The sequence below is a fragment of the Myotis myotis genome, unplaced genomic scaffold, assembly GCF_014108235.1.
Source record: "Myotis myotis isolate mMyoMyo1 unplaced genomic scaffold, mMyoMyo1.p scaffold_m19_p_3, whole genome shotgun sequence".
Taxonomy (NCBI): domain Eukaryota; kingdom Metazoa; phylum Chordata; class Mammalia; order Chiroptera; family Vespertilionidae; genus Myotis; species Myotis myotis.
In genome coordinates this window covers 148,042,150-148,061,385 of record NW_023416335.1, presented here as the reverse complement: position 1 = coordinate 148,061,385, position 19,236 = coordinate 148,042,150, and the positions used below count along the sequence as shown (strand labels likewise).

The window sequence follows — 19,236 nt, the reverse complement described above, 5'->3', positions numbered from 1 at the left end:
CCCAGTCTAGTCCTCTTTAATACCTGGATGTTGCCATCTGCTACTGGGAGAGGCGACACCCAAGGCCTCCACCAATGGCAAGAACATGAGCAGTGCCATTGATGCTGAAAAATAATAATAATTATAATAATAAAATTAAAAAAATTTAAAAATGCTACAACAGGTGCTAATGATTGTGTCAAGACTCCCTTCCAGCTGCCCCACTAACTTTCACCTTCTGTGGAAAGATCTATGAGGAACTTGGACTATCTCACATCACTGCCAAATTTGTCACCAATGAAGACAAATTGATGAAGATCCTAGCACCTTATGCCTTATGTTCATTGGTATTCAGTATTTAAATCTCTGTTTTTCAGCCTCCTTGCTCTAGGATGGAAATAGTCACAAATCCAATTTTAAGAGTAGTATTCTTCCATTTATGTCTTTATTTCTAGAATATTGGTCAAAAACAAGTACAATATCAAATTTTGTTCAAGGTATTGCACTTAGACGCTTTTGGAAGAAGAGTCTTAAAACCAACTTATCACAGAGTAATTTTATTTCTATCATCTCTAAAGTTTAGTTCTCATACCTCTCAGCATTCAAAGGCCATGCCCAAAAATATTAGCTCCACTTTATCTACAAGTGAACCTACAATTGGTAATGCTTACCAATATCACCAAGCTTGACCTAATCCCACAAGAACTTGGCAAACAATTAGTGAATGAATTAAAGGATAAAACCAAGGTTCCTGAATTTTTGGAAAAGGAAACACTTTAGACAGCTGCCCACTAACTTTCACCTTCTGTGGAAAGACTTATAGATTCTTCAGTGCTGGTGTCATTTGTTCATTCTTCTAGGTAATCCAACTTTTATCTCTACCTCTTTGCTCTCTTTTCTGTACAAAGTTTGAAGATGTGCAGCCTTCATGCTCTCTCTTCAGTGTGCTTCATACTATCTTGCTCCCCTTCTACACACAAGACTTGTCTGTGAGTGCTAAACTCCACTAGCAGATAGACTCCTCCAGCTCAGTAAGCTTCCCCTTTGCTTTATTTCCTGATTTACAGGAAAACTAGAGAGTGCCCTCCCTCATAGGCTTGAACTAGAACTAAAGCAGTTCACCTACAGCAATAGAGGTTCCATCTATTTCTCCCCCAGTAGCATCACTCCTATCTTTTATCTGCAAATTGCTAACAACACAGATGGGTTCATTTCCATTTCTTACCTTTTTATTTCAGAATCACATGCTGAATCAACATAATAAATCTATATGGGCAATAGAGCAGAGATCCCAAAAACCAGATAGACTGAACTCCATCAGGATCAACTATGTATAGTTACACAATGTTTTAAACATGGCTCTGATTCAGTTTTCTCATCTGTAAGATGGGGATAATGCTGATGGCCACCTCATTTGCTTAGACTCAAGAATAAAGTCTTTTATACGAAAACAGAAATTTTAAAGCTTTTACTCCATTTTGAGAGAATCAATTGTCACATGTTTAATAGGTTGCCACGTGGAAGAGTGGCTATGCTTTTTTTACCCTGTCACTCCAGAAGGCATAGGCAGAACAGATGAATGTTGTTCAGAGAAAGCTCAACATGAAGGAAAATTGGTCAGCGCTGTCTGAAATGGAAAGGAAACCTTGAGAGGTATGAATTTACTGTCACTGGAGGAAAAAACAGAGAGCAGGCTGTAGTAGAATGGATGACAAGAGAGTAGGACAAGATAAACTTTAAAATTTTTTTACATGAAGATCCCTTGGCCTTAATACAAAGGAAGAGTGGAAAGGTGGAATGGTGGAAGAAAACAGGAAGATAAAGGAGAGCAAATGGCTCATTTAGCAAATGGGAATATGATGATGATGACGATGATGACAATAACGGTGATAATATTAAAGAAAAAATCACAAAGCCACAAAACTTAAGATATCGAAGTATTTATTGAATTTAAATAAAAATATCAGTGAGCCATAATTATTGTCATAAATATTAATATTAGTCTTATAATTAAGTAGCAATATCATAATTCTATAAATAAATCCATATTAGTAAAATGGCATAAATAAAATGATATTTATAACAATAAATAAACTTATAAATATAAAGTCTTAATTTTGAAAAGAAAGTTATTTAGGTTGTTTTTTCCCCCCTAAAGGAATGGGAAGTAATTTTTTTGTAAGAATGGACCATTCAGCATTCAATTGCTTAAAAATGAATTTCTGTGTATAAAATGCCAACTACAATTAGCAATAAATCTCATTATGCTTGGAAGAGCTACCTTCTGGTCTTATGGACACAAGTGACATTGTTCTCTTTTTTAAACTAAGTAGGGGTTTGTATATTTATAAATCCTTGATTATGGAGTTTGACCTCCCATTTTCCTTTTGGTGAAAGAAAATCTTTGGGATCTTATTGTTATTTCCCACAGGCAAGAAGAGTTATTTTCCATTTTCCAGCTTTTCCATGATCAACTGCAGGCTTCTTGCAGGAACATAAACAGCAAGTTTACTTCTCCAATTGCTTTGATCTTTCCACTCTCTCCAAGCTGTGAAAATAAAAAAACACAAGTATTTGAGTACTTTCACCATATTTTTAAGAGAGGGACAAATTAGAAGAAAGTGGCTTGGTTAGGTTGCTAGAAAAGAAACCAAGTTTTAGCCTTTGTAAAAAAATTAAAAATAAATCCCTTCAGCAATAATATAATATGACTTGCCAAAGCCCTTACAGTTATGAACTGAGAGTGCACCAAGAGGTATCAATCTCTGTGGTACCTCATACTAATGAAGTTGTAAAACCACTTCCTTACCAGAGCAGCCAGATAGGAGCTATGACAGGGGACCCAGAGTGCCACCCATTAGGCCTTCCCTACCCCATAGCCCTACAACTGTCTAAGACCAATAAATTATTTACAACAGTTGCCTTGAATCAAAACTATACATTAACCAATAAACATGAGGTTTTCTGTTCTCACCTTCTTGACAAAAGAAAAGAAACAGGTTTTCACTTTTGTGAAAATATCAAATAAGTCCTATTCAGTTGCTTTTAATTAGTAGAAAGCCAAATACAGATTCTACCATTCTTTTTTTCTTCTTCTTCCAAGTAGTATATGAATGAGGCTTTCAAACCCAATGGAAGAGGGTCCAAATTCAAGTTCAAAGCACCCTCCTCTGAAATTCATCTGTTCTCTATACTCTGCTCTCCTTTCTCTTCCTGCTTTCTTTCACCTTTCCACTCTTCCTTTGTATTAAGGCCACAGGATATTTGTGAAAAAAAAATTAGTTGTCCTTGTCCTACTGTCTTTTCATCCATTCTACTACAGCCTGCTCTCTGCTTTTACCTCCCAAGGCTTCCTACCCTTTTCAAACAGCGCTGACCAATTTTTCTTCATGTTCAACAACATTCATCTGCTCTGCCTATGCCTTCTGGAGTGACAGGGTAAAAAAAGCATAGCCACTCTTCCACGTGGCAACCTACTGCACATGTGAAAGTTGATTCTCTCAAAATAGAGAAAAGCTTTAAAATATCTGTTTTCTCACAGACCACCATCAGATTTCTCTCACACGCACTTCACTCTTCTAAAGACCACAGAGTAAACTGACATCAGAGATTTTTTCAAACCAGAAGGGCAAAGCACTTTTTGGCTATGGCATGCCAATACTCATCCCTTCACATCTAGGTAATACTGTAATTCTAGGACAAGAGAATTGAGCTTCACAGTCAAAAACTACAAAGGCCACAACCATTATGTTCATTAAGTTATGCTCAGGAAGAAAGACTTTTTGTAAAAAAAAAAAAAAAAATCAAGATGGAAAAAGAGGGGAATTGTGATTATGCTTGTTGCTGAAATTTTCATCAACTAAAGCCTTCATGTTTCTGAGGTTTAATTGTACCTGCTTACAAGAGCATCACTTTCACTGCAACTAATCATTCTTCTGGTTTTGAGATTAGTCACAATTGGTAGTCTGAGCCTTCTACTGCTGTTCTTTTCCCCAAATAGGCCACATGACATTATCATTCACTGTAGAAATATACACTAGCCTACACCAGATAGATGCTCACTGTCTATCTAAGGACTTATTGTGGTGGAGAAGAGGGTAGAAACAAAGGGAAAGGGACAGAGGAAGAAAAGATTTCCAATTCTAACTTCCATGTTACTATAATAAATCTATTACTAATATTTTTATTTATTTAAAACTATGTAAATATTGAGGGTTGCTTTTAAATTCAAATCAATAGCTATCAGGTATTATATTATGGTAACTAAATATAAGTATTAATCATTCCAGAAATTCAGCCTACATTCAAGTCAAGCTCTTTTGTTACAGTTGGTCTGGGTTTATTTCTCCAAGTTTTAAATCATCAAATTTAATGGCTTTAAAAATCACTTCAAATAAATATGCTCCCAGGTCCTTTTCTGTTTTGAACAAGTGATTTTTCAGATTACATGAACTACTAGGAATCTTACATTTCTCTAAGAATTAATAATACTAGAACTAATACCTATTGCTGCTGAAAGAGTGCTAGCCTGGATGGGATTCAAGAGAACTGCATTCTAGCCCAGGCTCTACCACTGGTCATCCCCAGAGAATGGGTGATGAGATTAAACAACCTAACTTCCCATACAGTTCTAGAATTCTATGATTTGAAAAATTTGGCAAATGATTTAGAAATATAGACACACATCTATATCCATATATACCTAAATTATCAGCCTAATGGTAGAAGAATCAAGAAAAAAAATCATAACTTGGGGGATAAAAGAAAGAAAGGAAAGATAAGAAAAACATTTGTCTCTCCTACTTAATGATTCAGCATTAATAGTTATTAGTAGTACCTCTTTCACTGTGTCCTTCAGCTTTTGTACATTTCTGTGGATATGCTGGTCATCATTCTCAATGTGCTAGAAAATGAAAAGCAGAGTAATTATTTTAACATTGTTGTACTGAGACTTTATGAATCTCAGCGTCCCCAACTGAGGTATGTTACAATTCACCTGGAGTTAAAGTTCTTAGCATTTGTGCCCACAATGACCTAGATTTCACTAGTGACCTAAATTTTCTGAGCTTTTGAATTCCCTTGGACACCAAAATCCAGTCATTTCCCTTATTCACTTTTGGGAAATCTTACTGAGGTTTAAGTTTGTGGAAAGAGTAGAGTGGTTTATGCAAATGCGGTCAAGATTAAAACCCTAGCTGTACCTCGTCAAAAATGCATGCTCAGAGCAAGAAACAGACATAAAACATCATCTGTGAACAGTGGACCCTCCTCAATAGGTACTAGGTCCCTTTTGCTCTGCCCAATTCACTCAAAGTTTTTTCATAGTTTTAAATTTTCAGGGGCATAGAATTCACACACCTTTGATTTTATCACTTCCCATGACATCAACAGGGTAGGAATCTGCCCACCCACCATGGAACATTAAACCTTCCCATTTCCCTCTTTCTCTCTTTACCATCCCTTCCCTTGATCAATTTCTATTTAGTGGATCCATTTCCACATCTAGGTGTTCAAAGACCTTTTGCATCTCACATAACCTGAGTTGCTTTTCCCGGGGACAAATGAGCCTTCTATGTACTTGTCTTTCAGACCCTATTCGTTACCATAAATTCAAAATATGACTAAATTAAAGCAAATACTCTGTGATTCCAAATGACTCTTATAATGGTGTCACTGAGGCACCTCTTACTGCCAGCATAGAAGGAGGCAGTGGGGACTGGAGGGGAAAGGGCTCTAAATGAAAGGAGAGAAGGCAGGTGACTAGGAGTGGGTGAAATTAAGCTGAGAGAACTTACGCATTGGCTAAGCTTGTTGCTAAGCATTTCCAGGAAGGACACCGCATCCTTCATATAGGGCTTGAATCTATCAAACTCAGGGAGCAGCACTTCTTCAAGGGTAAATTTCAGCACCTGCTTCATCACATTGCAGCGCTCATTCTCCTGCAGACAAAAGTAAGACAGCAGGGATCCTATTAGGTTCCATCCAGAAGATCCAAACCATCTTCACCACCACTCCAAGTAACCATGGATGGCACACTGCCCTGCTCATCACTACTATGACTTACATTGACTCCATGGTACAGTTTATCTTCACAGATGAGACGAACATCTGTGTTGTTATCTACCAAACTAACCTGGAAGAGAAGAAGAGACTAAGTGTTTGGACATTGAGGAGATAGAACAAAAGTCTGTAAGTAGAGATGCACTTTATCCCCTCTCCCAAGAGCAGCCCAATGAAGACTAAGGAAAGAATTCAGATTGTGCATGAGTTTAAAACAATGCACAGAGGAGTCCAGAGAAAATGAATAGTCAGTTGGGCTCCTTTGGGGGTAAAACTCCATGTACATATTTTAAAGGCCAAAATGGAAGGTCTTCTGATAAAGCCCAATCTCCAAAGAGTCTATGATGAGACAAAATAATCTCTGGTCTACTAGTAGAGATAAATGGTGGGTTCTTAAAGATCTTAGATGTGCTCTGCAGAAAAATGTAAGAACTATTTGGGTTCCAAGTAGGTAAGATATGAAAGAGAGAGATTTAGATGAGTACCTCCTCGGCCATCCTGAAGGTGCGATTGGTGAAATAGGGCTGCAGGAAGTCGGACTCATTAAGCTTGCAGTAAGACCTGATGGGCACAGCTGCTCCTCCCTGCACTGACAGGGCAATGAGAAGAAGACAACTGGCAGCCAGGGTCCCCATAAGGGAAAAGCTCACAGATTTCTGCAGGGTGGCCATTGAAGACAACTCTTACTCCAGCAATTGGCAGGTGGGAAGAAGAACCTGGTATCAAGAAAACAAGAACATAAAGGAAGATAATTAAGTGTCAAGAAGTAGCACAACAAATGAATCAATCATACTAAGTTTGCCTGAAACACTTACCTGCTTCAATGATTCTGCTTGTGATGGAAAGGTAGAAGCCGCTGCTTTTATAGCCCTTGGGACACCAATTTTTTTACTGTGAAAAATATGACATCAGCAATTATCTAATTTCCAGTGTCATCTTCTGAGAACTACCTAACCACCATAGGACCCACAAAACGCCACCTCCTATCCTTCCCACCTTAATATGCAAGTGTTTCCCTAAAACGTCACTATTAGGTCCCAGACGGTGCTTTTACAGGTAAATCCTAGAATTTTCAAAACCTGACATATTTTTCAAAGAAAACAATTGCTTTGTCTTTATAGAGTCCATGTTTCATATAATATTTATAGTAACTGAGTAAGCATTTTGGTCACGGACTCATTTTCCTTTCGAGCTTTATAGATTCTTATCTCGTTAGAGTTGATCAGAAATAATGACCTGTGTCCTATATCTTCTACTTTAAAATGATGACATCTTGGAGATAATTCCATTTTTTAAAATACTTTTATCTTATTTTTAATATGCTAAATCCTGAAGAAGACTCACACTTTAAAAATAAAAGTGTTGGCTAATCTAAGCACTATGTTCCTCCCATTCTTTTTTCAAGTGATCATAACAATTATGGTAGATGGAAATATATCTTAAATTTTTTTCATTGAATTAAAATTAATATCAATTTAACTTTGTAAATATTAATGTCGAACAATCTTATCACTATTATTCTTAACATGCAAGTATTTTAAAAATACAGTGGTATAGTAGTTCATCTTGAAATTTTTTTACCTGCACTCATTCTAAACAACACGCAAGTCTCAAAATAATGTTTCCAAAATCTTATAACAAATTTGTGTGTATAAATATATATATATATATGACTATCTGAAGAAGAGAATCTGGCAATATGTTAACTTTAAATTATTAAAACTACACTGACTTCTAAATAACACCTAAAATCTAGACTGGAAAACCTCCTAAAGGGTGGGAGCAGAGAGCAAGTGCACTGATCTATTGCTAGAAGAAGGAATGTGAATTTGAACAAATTAGTTCAATAGATTTTTCTCTTCACAGCTACTGCAGATCAGGAGTGTTGAAGAACTGGAATAAGGAAAGTGAGTAACTGTAGAAACTTGAGCATTTTGTGAGATGGCACAGACCTAAGTGAGGAGCCACAGTGAAGGGTGAGAATAGCATGAAGATACAGCATTTGGAAAGATGACCTTAAGAGAACTATGCAAAAGGGAAGGGTAGGGAAGAGTAAATGAAAATTAGACTTGTTCCAAACATTTTCTTGGGGTTGTTCATGAGCCGGAAATGATGAAACTCTTCTTTATCCAATTTTTTCTTTATATAAGATATGACCATTTTTGTCTATAGAATGATATTAGCACCAAAGTTAAGCGAGTCTATGTATTAAATAGGCTTTTGTTGGTTTGCCTGAGAACCTGAGAAGTATAATGAATTTTGTTCCCATGGAAAAATAAGTTGTGACATCATTGAATTATATGCTTTTGAAGGAAGAGTCTCTGTCTTTTTCAATTTTTTAACCTCCAACCTTAAAACAGTTTTATGCACATACACAGGAAGTACTCAGTAGGAACATATGAATGAATAAATAGTTCTGTGTAATTAAATAATTTACTAAATATCTGTGGGAGCATGCATAGAGGTAGTTTTGAGACTGCCATTATAGTAGCACTTCCAAAGTTGGGACTTGACCCAGTACTAGTTGCCAGCTTCAGTATTATTTCTGAATAGGGAATAAATAGCTGTGAAACAAAACTAGAATGTCTATTATTCACTGTATGGCCCCGGTGAAAAACCATTAATGGGTAGCATTAATGGAGTCCAAGATTTAGATTTTCGTGAACTTAACCAAAACCCACTAAAATGAAATCTGCTCTCTGGCTGTATATGGATTTGTGAATAGTCATACAAGGAGTCTCAAAAATATTTGTTATTAGGAGAGATTATGAATATAGAATAAAATTGCTCCTGTGAAAAAAAACAGCTGAAGACATATGTGTGTTACATAACTTCAGATCATAATGGGTTTTCTCTTCAGTTGTTTCCTTATGAATTTTCAAGTCTTTCCCAGAAGCCAACTCAGATAAAGGGCAAGCCCAGAGTCATGCCCCCAGGCCTCATATAGACTGTACCCACGGTTGATCTTAGGTACATGAAACAATTTACCTAGCCGAATCCAGGAAAGACTAACCAGAATCACCAACCAGAAGGGAGGCTAGTCTGTCTCATTCATTATAATATCCCTAGCACCCAGAACAGTGCCCAGCATGGAGCAGATGATGAATAAATATTCACTGACCACATGATAAAACTACGCTCCAACTTGTTAGCAGATGCTTGGAAATCCACAATGCCTTCCTTTGAACTCTACATCTCTCTAGAAAAAGTAGGACTTTCGGTATCCCAGGTAAAATATTCTTTATTCTTCATACTCCTCAGTACAACACATATGATCATTGTTCCACACAAGGTTCCTCTCTTTCTCTCCCTCTTTCTGTGTGTGTGTGTGTGCATATATGTGTATGTGATTCTACCCTCATTATTCTCATTCCCTCCATACCAAACACCCACCACCACCTCTATGCCTGCCATAGGTTTCTGCTCTAATGCATTTGATATATATTTCTGAATATGTATGCATCCCTGTAAAACAGGATGTGGTTTAGTGCATGTAGGAAAGTTTTTTACAGGAATGATTCTTTGTCTTAATTGTTTACTTAGCATTATGGTCTTGCAATATAACTACGTTGCTATATGTAGCTCCTTTATCTAACATGGCATTCCATGGTGTGTATCGACATTTTACTTGTTTCCCCTTTGATAGGCACCTAAACCACTTCCAATTGCCAACTCTACTGGCATTGCAGCACGAAGGAACCTCATGTAAGTCATTTTATTCTACTTATTCCCACATTTTATTCTACTTTAAAAAAAATACCTTTGAAATGGTAACCCAGGAGTAGGTCCACTGGGTCACAGGGATAAGTTTATTCACTTTTACTAGGTACTGCCAGATTGCTGTTCAGAAAAGCAGCACAGATATATTCTCTCATAACAGTGAAGAAAGGTTCCTCTTTTCTATGTCCCTACCCACACTTCACACTATGCAGATTTAACTGTGCCAGCTTTTGGGGGTATAAAATGGTATCGCATTGTTGTTTTAATTTACATTTTTCTCCATACACTTGTAGCCACAAGGTTTCCCCTTCCATGAACATCAGTTGCCTATTGTTCTAGAGGGCTGTGGTCTGTTGTTGCTTTGTCGTTGATGATTTATAAGAGTGCCCTGTATATTTTATAAATTACTCTTTTAGTTTGTAGGCATAACAAGCTCTTCTCCCAGTTGGTGTTCTATTGACTTTGTCTATATGTCCTTTGTTCAACAGAAAATTTAATTTGGATTAACGACATTATTTTTCATTTTATGGTTTGCACTTTTCAAAGCTTTGTGGGGAAAAATCTCTCTCCCTAGGTCACAAAGTTGTTCTATCTTTTCTTTTACCTGCTCTGTGGTTTTGTCTTTCACAATCAGGTCTTTAATTTCTTTTTGTACATGTTGGAAAGTAGGAAGCCAGTTTTATTTTCTCCACATAGAAATGAGCCAGTTTTTCCAACACAATTACTAAATAGTGAGTTCTTTATCATATGTGTTTCCTATAATAAGTAGTTATCTCTCTCTCTCTCTATCTCTGAGCTCTCTCTTTTGTTGCATTGGTTTATTTACTTTTTTCTTACTATCCTTGAGCCAATTTTATAATATTTTTATTACTGAGGAGTGTCTTTATATCTGGACAGGAAAGTCTACCCTCTTTGCTCTACTTTTTTCTGGGCTGCCTTAGCTATTCTTAGACTTTCATATATATATTTTATATAAATTTGTTAAAGTTCCTAGAAAAATGTAGAAACTTTAATTCAGCTATCATTTAGTTCAAATATTAATTTTTAGGGGAATTAACATCTTTATAATATGAATTCATTCCACTCAAGAGCTTTTACTATCTCTCTACTACTTAAGATCTTCTTTTATATACTTTGATCATGTTTCAAATTTTTCTCCACTGAAGTCTTGTATATTATTTTTAAGTCCTAGTTACTTTATAGAAGAAGCAAGATATTAAGCTATTAGTAATCACTTTCAACTTGGTGTGTGTGAGTACCAAGTGGTCTTGGAGAATGAGACTACTGGGGTCCTCCTCTCCTGAGAACGTGAAGAGCATGGTCTTTTTTTTAAGGTCAGTGGAAAGGCGAGATAGAGGTACACAGCAAAGAACAAAGCTGGAGACTAGGGTTTTCAAATACAAACTTTATTTACTTCCCAGTGCTGCTTGAAGATAACACTGACAGTGCCCAAGATAACTTTCTCCCATGGCTACCTCAACCTGCTAACACCTTGCCCACAAAGACACTTGTTAACCATAGCCATCTTTCTCTTTTTCCTGAGGATTGAAACTTGTAAATCTGTACTATATGTCATCTTAAAGGGAAGACTCTACCACAGGAATGTGTTATAATATAAATGATTTCATTTTCCTCTCTACTAATAACAAGTAGTACTAAAATCAATTTCAATTATAGAAGAAAGCAATATTTATACAAATTCCTCACTGTTCTAATGCTTATAAACAGAATTTGACATTGGCTTCCTGATGTCTGCCTCCAGTGTCATAGATTTTTGAGTCTCTCATTTCATTATTTTTTTGACTAGTAAGTATTAAAATATCATAATTCACACTTGCTTATCACACCAGATATTCAAAGTCATAGTTAATTAACTAACATCAGTGAATCTTATACACCAAATCTCTAATAAGTTTGGGTTATTAATATTTCTCATAACCATTTGCATAGGCTAAATGCCACTTTAAAACATAACTTTAAAAAGTCATATTCAAAACTCTATATTTGGTGCAATTTTATCAGACTCTCTCAGTCTCTGATGGGAAAACCATGGGCCAGTGAATGTCTAGTAAACCAGACATCCCTCATGTTCTCATGACCCTGTTGAATACAAATGATCAAACACAGAACCAATTCACAAACGTCAATCCTGAGAAAATGTCCCCTTTCCCTTCCCCTTGTCACTGCCCTAATTCAAAAGCAGTGTGTACTATAAATAGGCTGAAGCATCACTAATTTAGGTCAGTTGGACAAGATGTCACTCTGAACCAGTGGAAAGTCTGAAATGCACTCTTTTAAAAAGAAAAGTACTTCTATTTTCACTTCCAAATTCTCACAACCAAATATATTAAGCCAATAGCATCTCATTCTATTTAACAAATATCTATTTGTTTCTGAATATTTTACCACACAAGGACCCATGCTTTATACTTAAAAAGTGCAGTAATAGTTAACAATTGTGTTGTAGCAGTTTTAGAATTAATCTGAAGTCAGATTAATTTTGAGAGAAAACATTGAATGTCCCTAAGTACTGATTAGAGATGTGGAATTTAAATTGTACTCATATTTGTTAATTAACATGCCTGTAAAGAAATTAGAAGTGCTTACCGGTCCTTGACTAAGTAGGAAGGGAATTAAATATAAGAACCAAATGGAAATAGTGCTTGATATCCTTAACAGGATGGCCAAAGGAGGAGTTATTATAAATAACAAAGCCATAAACAAGTGGTATTATCTATTAGAATGTCCATTTGTATGGTCTAATAAGAAAAGCATCTGAGTGAGTTTTTGTCTAGGAAATGGAGTAGAGCTGAAGCTATGCACAGGGTGCTGGGTAAGAGAAAAGGGGCAACATGCCTTATCTTTCATTTACTCGTCCGTTCATTCACTATAACATAAGCTCCAGAAGAGCACAGCCTCTATCTGGCACAATCCTTGGAATAAGGTCTAGTTGGATGATTAAATGAATTACAAGCAAAGGTGACTTCATGACTATTGCAATAATTACCTTTTGACCATTTCTCTTATAAGCTTCTGGCACAGTGTCTGGCATCCAGCAGGCATTTAATGATTGTTCTCCTAGATGAAGGGACAAATAAATATTTCTTGAAAAAGTAACTCTCATTATTTTTCTCTCTTTTCATCTTTGCAACCACCCTCACATATTGAAATGGCAAGAAGGCTTATCCCCTCTTTATAGCTGGGAACAGTGAGATTTGTTTCTGACTTACCCAAAGCCACAGAGTCATCTTGAGAAAGCCGAACTGGAGTTCAGGTCTTCTGACTCAACAACGGCTGCCTTTACTCCCTATTGAGCTCTTTCCATTTTCATCCTCTACAGTCTTATTTCTTCTTCACATTTATTACTAAAAATCATTTTGGGTCATGGATTTGATATGGCTGGCACTGAGTTTGAATTAAAGAACTGAAGTCCCGTGGTCAACATGAGCCCCACCTATATTGTAGCAGGGAGATAGCCATTAAGACTATGATCTCTCTAGTCAGTCTGCTTAGATTTGAATCTGGCTCTGCCTCTTATTTAACTGGATGGCCTTAGCTAAGCTATCTAAAGGTTCTGTAAAAATAGAATAATAATAGTTCCAACTACATAAAGTTATTGATATAATAACTGTTCAAGAGTCATTAGCTATTAACAGTAAGGACCCTCTTTGTGGACAAAATATGGAGCAACCAAGAGAAAATAAAAACAGTCACAAGTTGGGAAATAAATATTCTGCAACATAACAAGATATTTTATTTTGGACAGACCAAATCTGTTGAATGAATCTGGAGTTGAAATTTTAATGAGTTTCCCTTCTCCTTCATCTTCTGTCATCAAACTGTCCTAAATCTTTTTGTTTCTTCCTTTGAAATAACTCTTTATTTAGATCTTTCCTTCTTCAATATATAAATATATACTGACACTATCTGTTATTAGAACCACTATAAGTGTGAGTTGTTAAAAACAATCCCAGAAAATATATTTGTAGTATATCAGACAAAAAGCTCTAATTCAGAATATATAAAGAGTTCTTGCAAATCAAAAAGAAAAAGACCACCCTGAAGAAAAAATGGATAAGACACTTTCCTAAAGAAGATATTTAATAAACGTATGAGAGGAGTTAGGAATAAGAAATAAGGAATGCAAAACTAAAACCACACACCTACCAGAACGACTAAAATTTTTTTAAAAGACAATATCAACTGTTGGAAAACATTTAAAGCAAATGGAACTTTCATAAATTGCTTGTAGAAGTATAAATTGCTATAACCACTTTAGAAATTTGTTTTGCAATATCTACCAAAGCTGAACAGATACACACTCTATGACCCAACTATTTAAATCCTACCTACATACTCAACAGAAATGAGTTTGTTAACAAGAGACATTTACAAAAAATATGCATAATAGCATTCTTTAGAGTAATGTCAAACCAAAAACATTAGACTGGATAAAGTACACTGGACCCCCTTTCAGTGTCAAAGAGATGTCTGTAAATAATTTCTTTTGAACTGAGTCATTGATGAATGAATTCACAATTTATAAATGTGAATTCTTTTTACACTAAACCATGTAGAATACAGTTTTACCAGAAATGCACTATAACTAAATATTTGGGAGAAACTTTTTTCACACTGCAAGAACTTTTGGGATAGGAATTTGTGTTTGCAGGGCTTCTCAGAAAATCATGCCAACAGTAAGAAAAGTAATAACATATCTATAGAGAGGGGTCAGAAAATAATTTAAAAAGACTGAGAAAAGATGTTTACATATGGGGGAAAAAAAGTTTACAGTTTAGCATGATGATGTTAATAGTGAATTTATAAAAACCCTTTCTCAAAGGTGTCCAACTTTTCAGCTTTCTTTGTAAGTTATATCTAATTATCACTGCTTCAGGGTGATGGATATTCCCTTTTCAAGATATGATAACCTGCTGTGGAAGAGCCACAGACTGGGTAGGAAAATGCTATAAATGTTTTGTTTTTTGTCTATCCACTCATTCCTTTTGTTTCTGGCCTTTTTTGTGAGATAGTTAATACTTATTTTGTTAATGTCATTATAAGATTTGTGAAATACTGTTCTTTTGTTCAGTTGGTTTCTAGTTTACTGAATTCAGGAGAGATATGGTAGCCTTTCAATAAGTTGTAAACATGACTGACGGCGGAAAAGAATGGATAAACTACAGTATAGTTATACACTAGACTACTATACACCAATGCTAATATACATGATACTGCTACCCAGACAATATGGATGAATCTCACAAACAAATGCTAAGCAAAAGAAGCCAAACATAAAAATATCCAACTCATGTAATTCCTTTCATATAAAGTTTAGAAACAGGCAAAACTGGTCTATCATGTTAGAAGTTGGAAGAGTACCCACTTGTAGGGATGGTCAGACACAGGTATGAGGTAAAAGGGACAGCTGGAATGCTGGTAATATTTTGTTTATCTGGCCGATTATGTGTGTTTAGCTGGTAAAAATATATTGAGCTACACATTCATGATTTATTCATTTTCTATATGTGTTTTATAGTTTAATCAAAGTTTTCTTAATGTCATTATTCATCTGAATCAACTCCATCTTTCAGCTATGACCCTGTCTACATTTTCTCTAATTTAAGCAATAATTTTCAAGGTTTCCTCTGCTCAGTCTGTACTTCCCACAAAGAATGGGAATGCCGGGGGCCAGGGAGATCATGTGTTTGAAGAGAGGCAAAAAGAAATTGGTGGCTCCTGGATTTTGCCCTCGTGGAGACGGTCTGTGCACCCAAGCTGGAAAACTACTAGTGAAGACAAAATAATATGTTGGTTGAGAAGGGTGCTGTGCTCTCAGCTAGTTGTTTTGACAACTTCACACAGTCTGAGCAAGATAATGTGTTGAGTAAGATTAAAACTTATCTATTCTTTATCAGAGATTCAAACAATATATAGAGGCAGCTGAGTGATGAAAACTGATTCCTTCAGTTTCAATGTTGACTCCCCTCATCGCCACACATTGCCAGTAAAGAGAAGCCACAGGAAAGTGGTTTATGCTGAATTTTACCTCAAGTTAAGACTTTATCCAAAAACATCAAGAAAGTAATCAGAAATGTTCCTACTTTAGTAGTATCTTTGGCATGACCTTTTGTACTCTCTTTCCCACAAACACCCCAATTGCAGTCCATCTTTGGTCTCTTCTCCCCATTCCCAATTCTCCAGCCCCAAAGGGACCTCTCTTTTCAGGTTCCCTCAGAGTTTAATTAAAATTCTTTCCACACTTGACATCATCTTGGTCTCTGAACCAAACTGTTCTGAGTACCACTTAGAGACTCATGCTGTTCTTAGTCAGTCCTGGAAATTTGCTCTGGATGGACTTTCAGGAATTCCACCAGATCCTTGGGACTGAGCAATAAGAAGTGCGGGGAACCAATATAGGGTTGAGCCTCGGACTGACCTGCTGGCAAAGTCAAAGACAAGTCCCAGCTTAGAGGGCTCAGTTCTCTAAGCATAATTAGGCTTGGCCTTATAACACTCCCTAGATCTTATCTGGGAAGCTAATGGGCTGAGGGAAGTGCAGGAAGTGTAACTATGGTCAAAACAGGTGAAACTCACAAGAACTGTGTAACTATGGTAACCACTACCTTGTTTACCTCTGACTATAAAAGGTTGGTACGGCCTGTGCACGGGTGGAAGTCCTTCCTCTTGAGTTGGACTTACCCGCCTGGCCTCCAGTATTCCCAAATTATCTCTTGTCTTTTCTCTTTCATTTGTGTGCAGCTCCTCTTCCACATCCTGAACCCTGAACCACGTGGGACGTGGAGGGAAACATTTAGAACATCTGGCGCCCAACGGGAAATCTGGAAGTGAAGGTTTCACTAGAGCGAAAAAAAACGAAGTTTCACCAGCAAGGTGGGGAACAAAGAATTCACTGTAAAGGTGGGGGGATATTTCACCGCACACAAAAGCCCACAATCAGCTGCAGAAGTCTGGATCTGTAAGCGGGGTGGGAACATTTTTCTTAACCAGGCTAATGCGGCAGGATTCGGCTTTAAAAAAGTAGATTCAGCTTTTAAAAAGTAAGAAACGGCCGAAACCGGTTTGGCTCAGTGGATAGAGCGTCGGCCTGCGGACTGAGAGGTCCCAGGTTCGATTCCGGTCAAGGGCATGTACCTGGGTTGCGGGCACATCCCCAGTGGGGAGTGTGCAGGAGGCAGCTGATCGATGTATCTCTCTCATCGATGTTTCTAACTCTCTATCTCTCTCCCTTCCTCTCTGTAAAAAATCAATAAAATATATTTAAAAAAATAAATAAATAAATAAATAAATAAATAAATAAATAAATAAAAAGTAAGAAACGTTATTATAGATTTTTGATTTGCATGCTTAAGAGTTTAAAGTTTCAGAAGGTAATCTCATAATTTTTGCTTGATGTTATAGAACATAACCCTTGTTTTCCTGAAGAAGGAACATTAGATCTTGAATGTTTGCCAAAAAGTTAGTCAGAACTAGAAAAAAAGGTCAGCCGCAGAAAAAAAAACTTGCTTCCAAAAACTGTTTCTCCTTGTGAAACACGGTATTTCATTTGCTAGAGCCTTTAAGAGAGGCCAAGGAGGATAAATCTCCTCCCCTTGCACCCTCCACTCCTTAAGAGGAGCAGAAAGAAAAGAAAAAAAATGGGAGGAATGGCCTTCATGGCTCCCTCCACCTCCATGTCCTAATCCTGAAATGTTTAATTCGCCGTTAATAGAATCACCTGTGCAAAAAGGCCAAATTATAAAGAAATTGGAATATTAAAAGGTACTTTTTAAAATCAGGCTGAAAAAAGAGTGCCATGGTCATCTTAATGTGGTTTCTTGTCCAAACTAAAATCTTAATTTATATTTGGAATCTAAAATCTGTAATAAGAAATGAAACCCCACTGCTGAATCTGCCTCTGGTGCAGAGAGATTCAAAGGTGGCAGGAGAGGGCAGAGCTATAAGCTCTCCCACAATGAGATTACTTAATGTTTTGTTTAAAAATTACCGGAGAACATCTTATGATAACCAAATTTTAGCTAAGATAACCTTGGGTGCTAGCTATGACTTTGGAAAGCGAAATAGGAAAAAATTTAAAATGTCTTTTTCTATTAAGCATGACTTTGGGGGAGGGGGGGAAATACGCCATCTGAGTCATTTGCTGAAACTTCCCCCAATGCATGTGGGTAAGAGAAGAAGGGAGCACATGGCAATCCAATATGGACACCCCCTCCCCAAGTATTCTAATTTAAAGTCCTTCTCGTAATAGAAAAGTTTTACAAAATTTAAATATGCGTCTGGAATTTCTGTGCACATGTAAAGAGAGAAGCTGGCTTAAAACTAATGTGTGCAACTGTCTTGTTTTTGGACATTTAGATAGAGTTTTGAACTGGAATCTCTTTGCAAATGTACAAAATAAAACCCAAGACTGATTATTTCCTAAGAAAAATGACGAATTTGACCCAGGGAAGAAATGCAGGCTGGTTCTAGCAACAAGATTGGTATTTTTCCCTAATAAAGTGATTTTCGAAATGTTAATGAAGCCTGTTCAGCAGTTAATCTTAAAGCCTCAAAGAAATTCAGTAAAATTGTCTGTTACAGAAAATTTGCCAAAGTAAATGCCTTAAAATAATAAATGGATTTAAATCTCAAGAATTATTGAAATATATTAATTATGAAGGTCCAGTAGCCCAGGGAGAAACTAGCTTAGCTCTTTGACACTTAAATGGACCAGGTTAGACCAAACTTGTTTTGCCAGCTGAAAACAGTTTTCCCTCGGCTGCGATCTTGTGGCCAATTTTGAAATTTCTCGCTGGCAAGCAACCGGCAGGAAACAATGTAGCTACAAGTTTGCTTCTTGACTTTCCCCAGAAAAAAATTATGGTCCGTTTTAAAGTCAAGGGCTGGGCCAGGCCTGTTTGCCAGCCTCAAGCATGGTTTCCAGAGCCACTGGGAACTTGGGACCTTGGAGTTTACAGAATCAAATGATAAAAACTTACACCTAGGTATTTTGAAGTGAAATAATGCTAAAATATTGATCTGAGTGTGCCTCATACTAAATCTAGAGGACAGAATTGAATATAATCTTTAAATCTTATATACACATATGTATTTGATGGTCTTTCAAGTTGGATTTCAAAACTATAACCAAGGAATGACTTTGGGACATTTCACTGGCCCTGAAATGTTTTCAAAAGTTTATTCTCTCTTTTTAAAGGATTTTTTAATTCAACCAAATTTAATGACTTTGACTTGAAATACATGACATTGTGGCACCATCAGTCAACATCCAAGAAGTAATCCTGTAGGTTACTTGGTGTAAAAGAAAAAGATTTTTCTTTTTTAAATTGAAATTAAAATAATAGAAAGAGGTTTTTCCTTCAAACATCTGGAGGACTGTAATTAAATGTACTAAGTTTAATATAGAAAGGTAAATAATTTAGGTTTTTGCCTTCCTGAATATAGCTAGTGTAAAGT

At 36.4% G+C, this 19,236-nt stretch overlaps 1 protein-coding gene across 1 annotated transcript; it reads right to left on the bottom strand.

Annotated features, from left to right (window-relative positions):
* Positions 1–2,125: 2,125 nt before the first annotated feature.
* Positions 2,126–6,749, bottom strand: IL22 (interleukin 22). Its single transcript, XM_036296779.1, has 5 exons — positions 6,525–6,749; positions 6,044–6,112; positions 5,775–5,918; positions 4,817–4,882; positions 2,126–2,527 (listed from the first exon to the last, which is right to left on the bottom strand). Exons 1-5 carry the CDS (start codon positions 6,708–6,710, stop codon positions 2,450–2,452), a joined length of 543 nt encoding a protein of 180 aa, XP_036152672.1. The 5' UTR covers positions 6,711–6,749; the 3' UTR covers positions 2,126–2,449.
* Between the last annotated feature and the right edge of the window lie 12,487 nt (positions 6,750–19,236).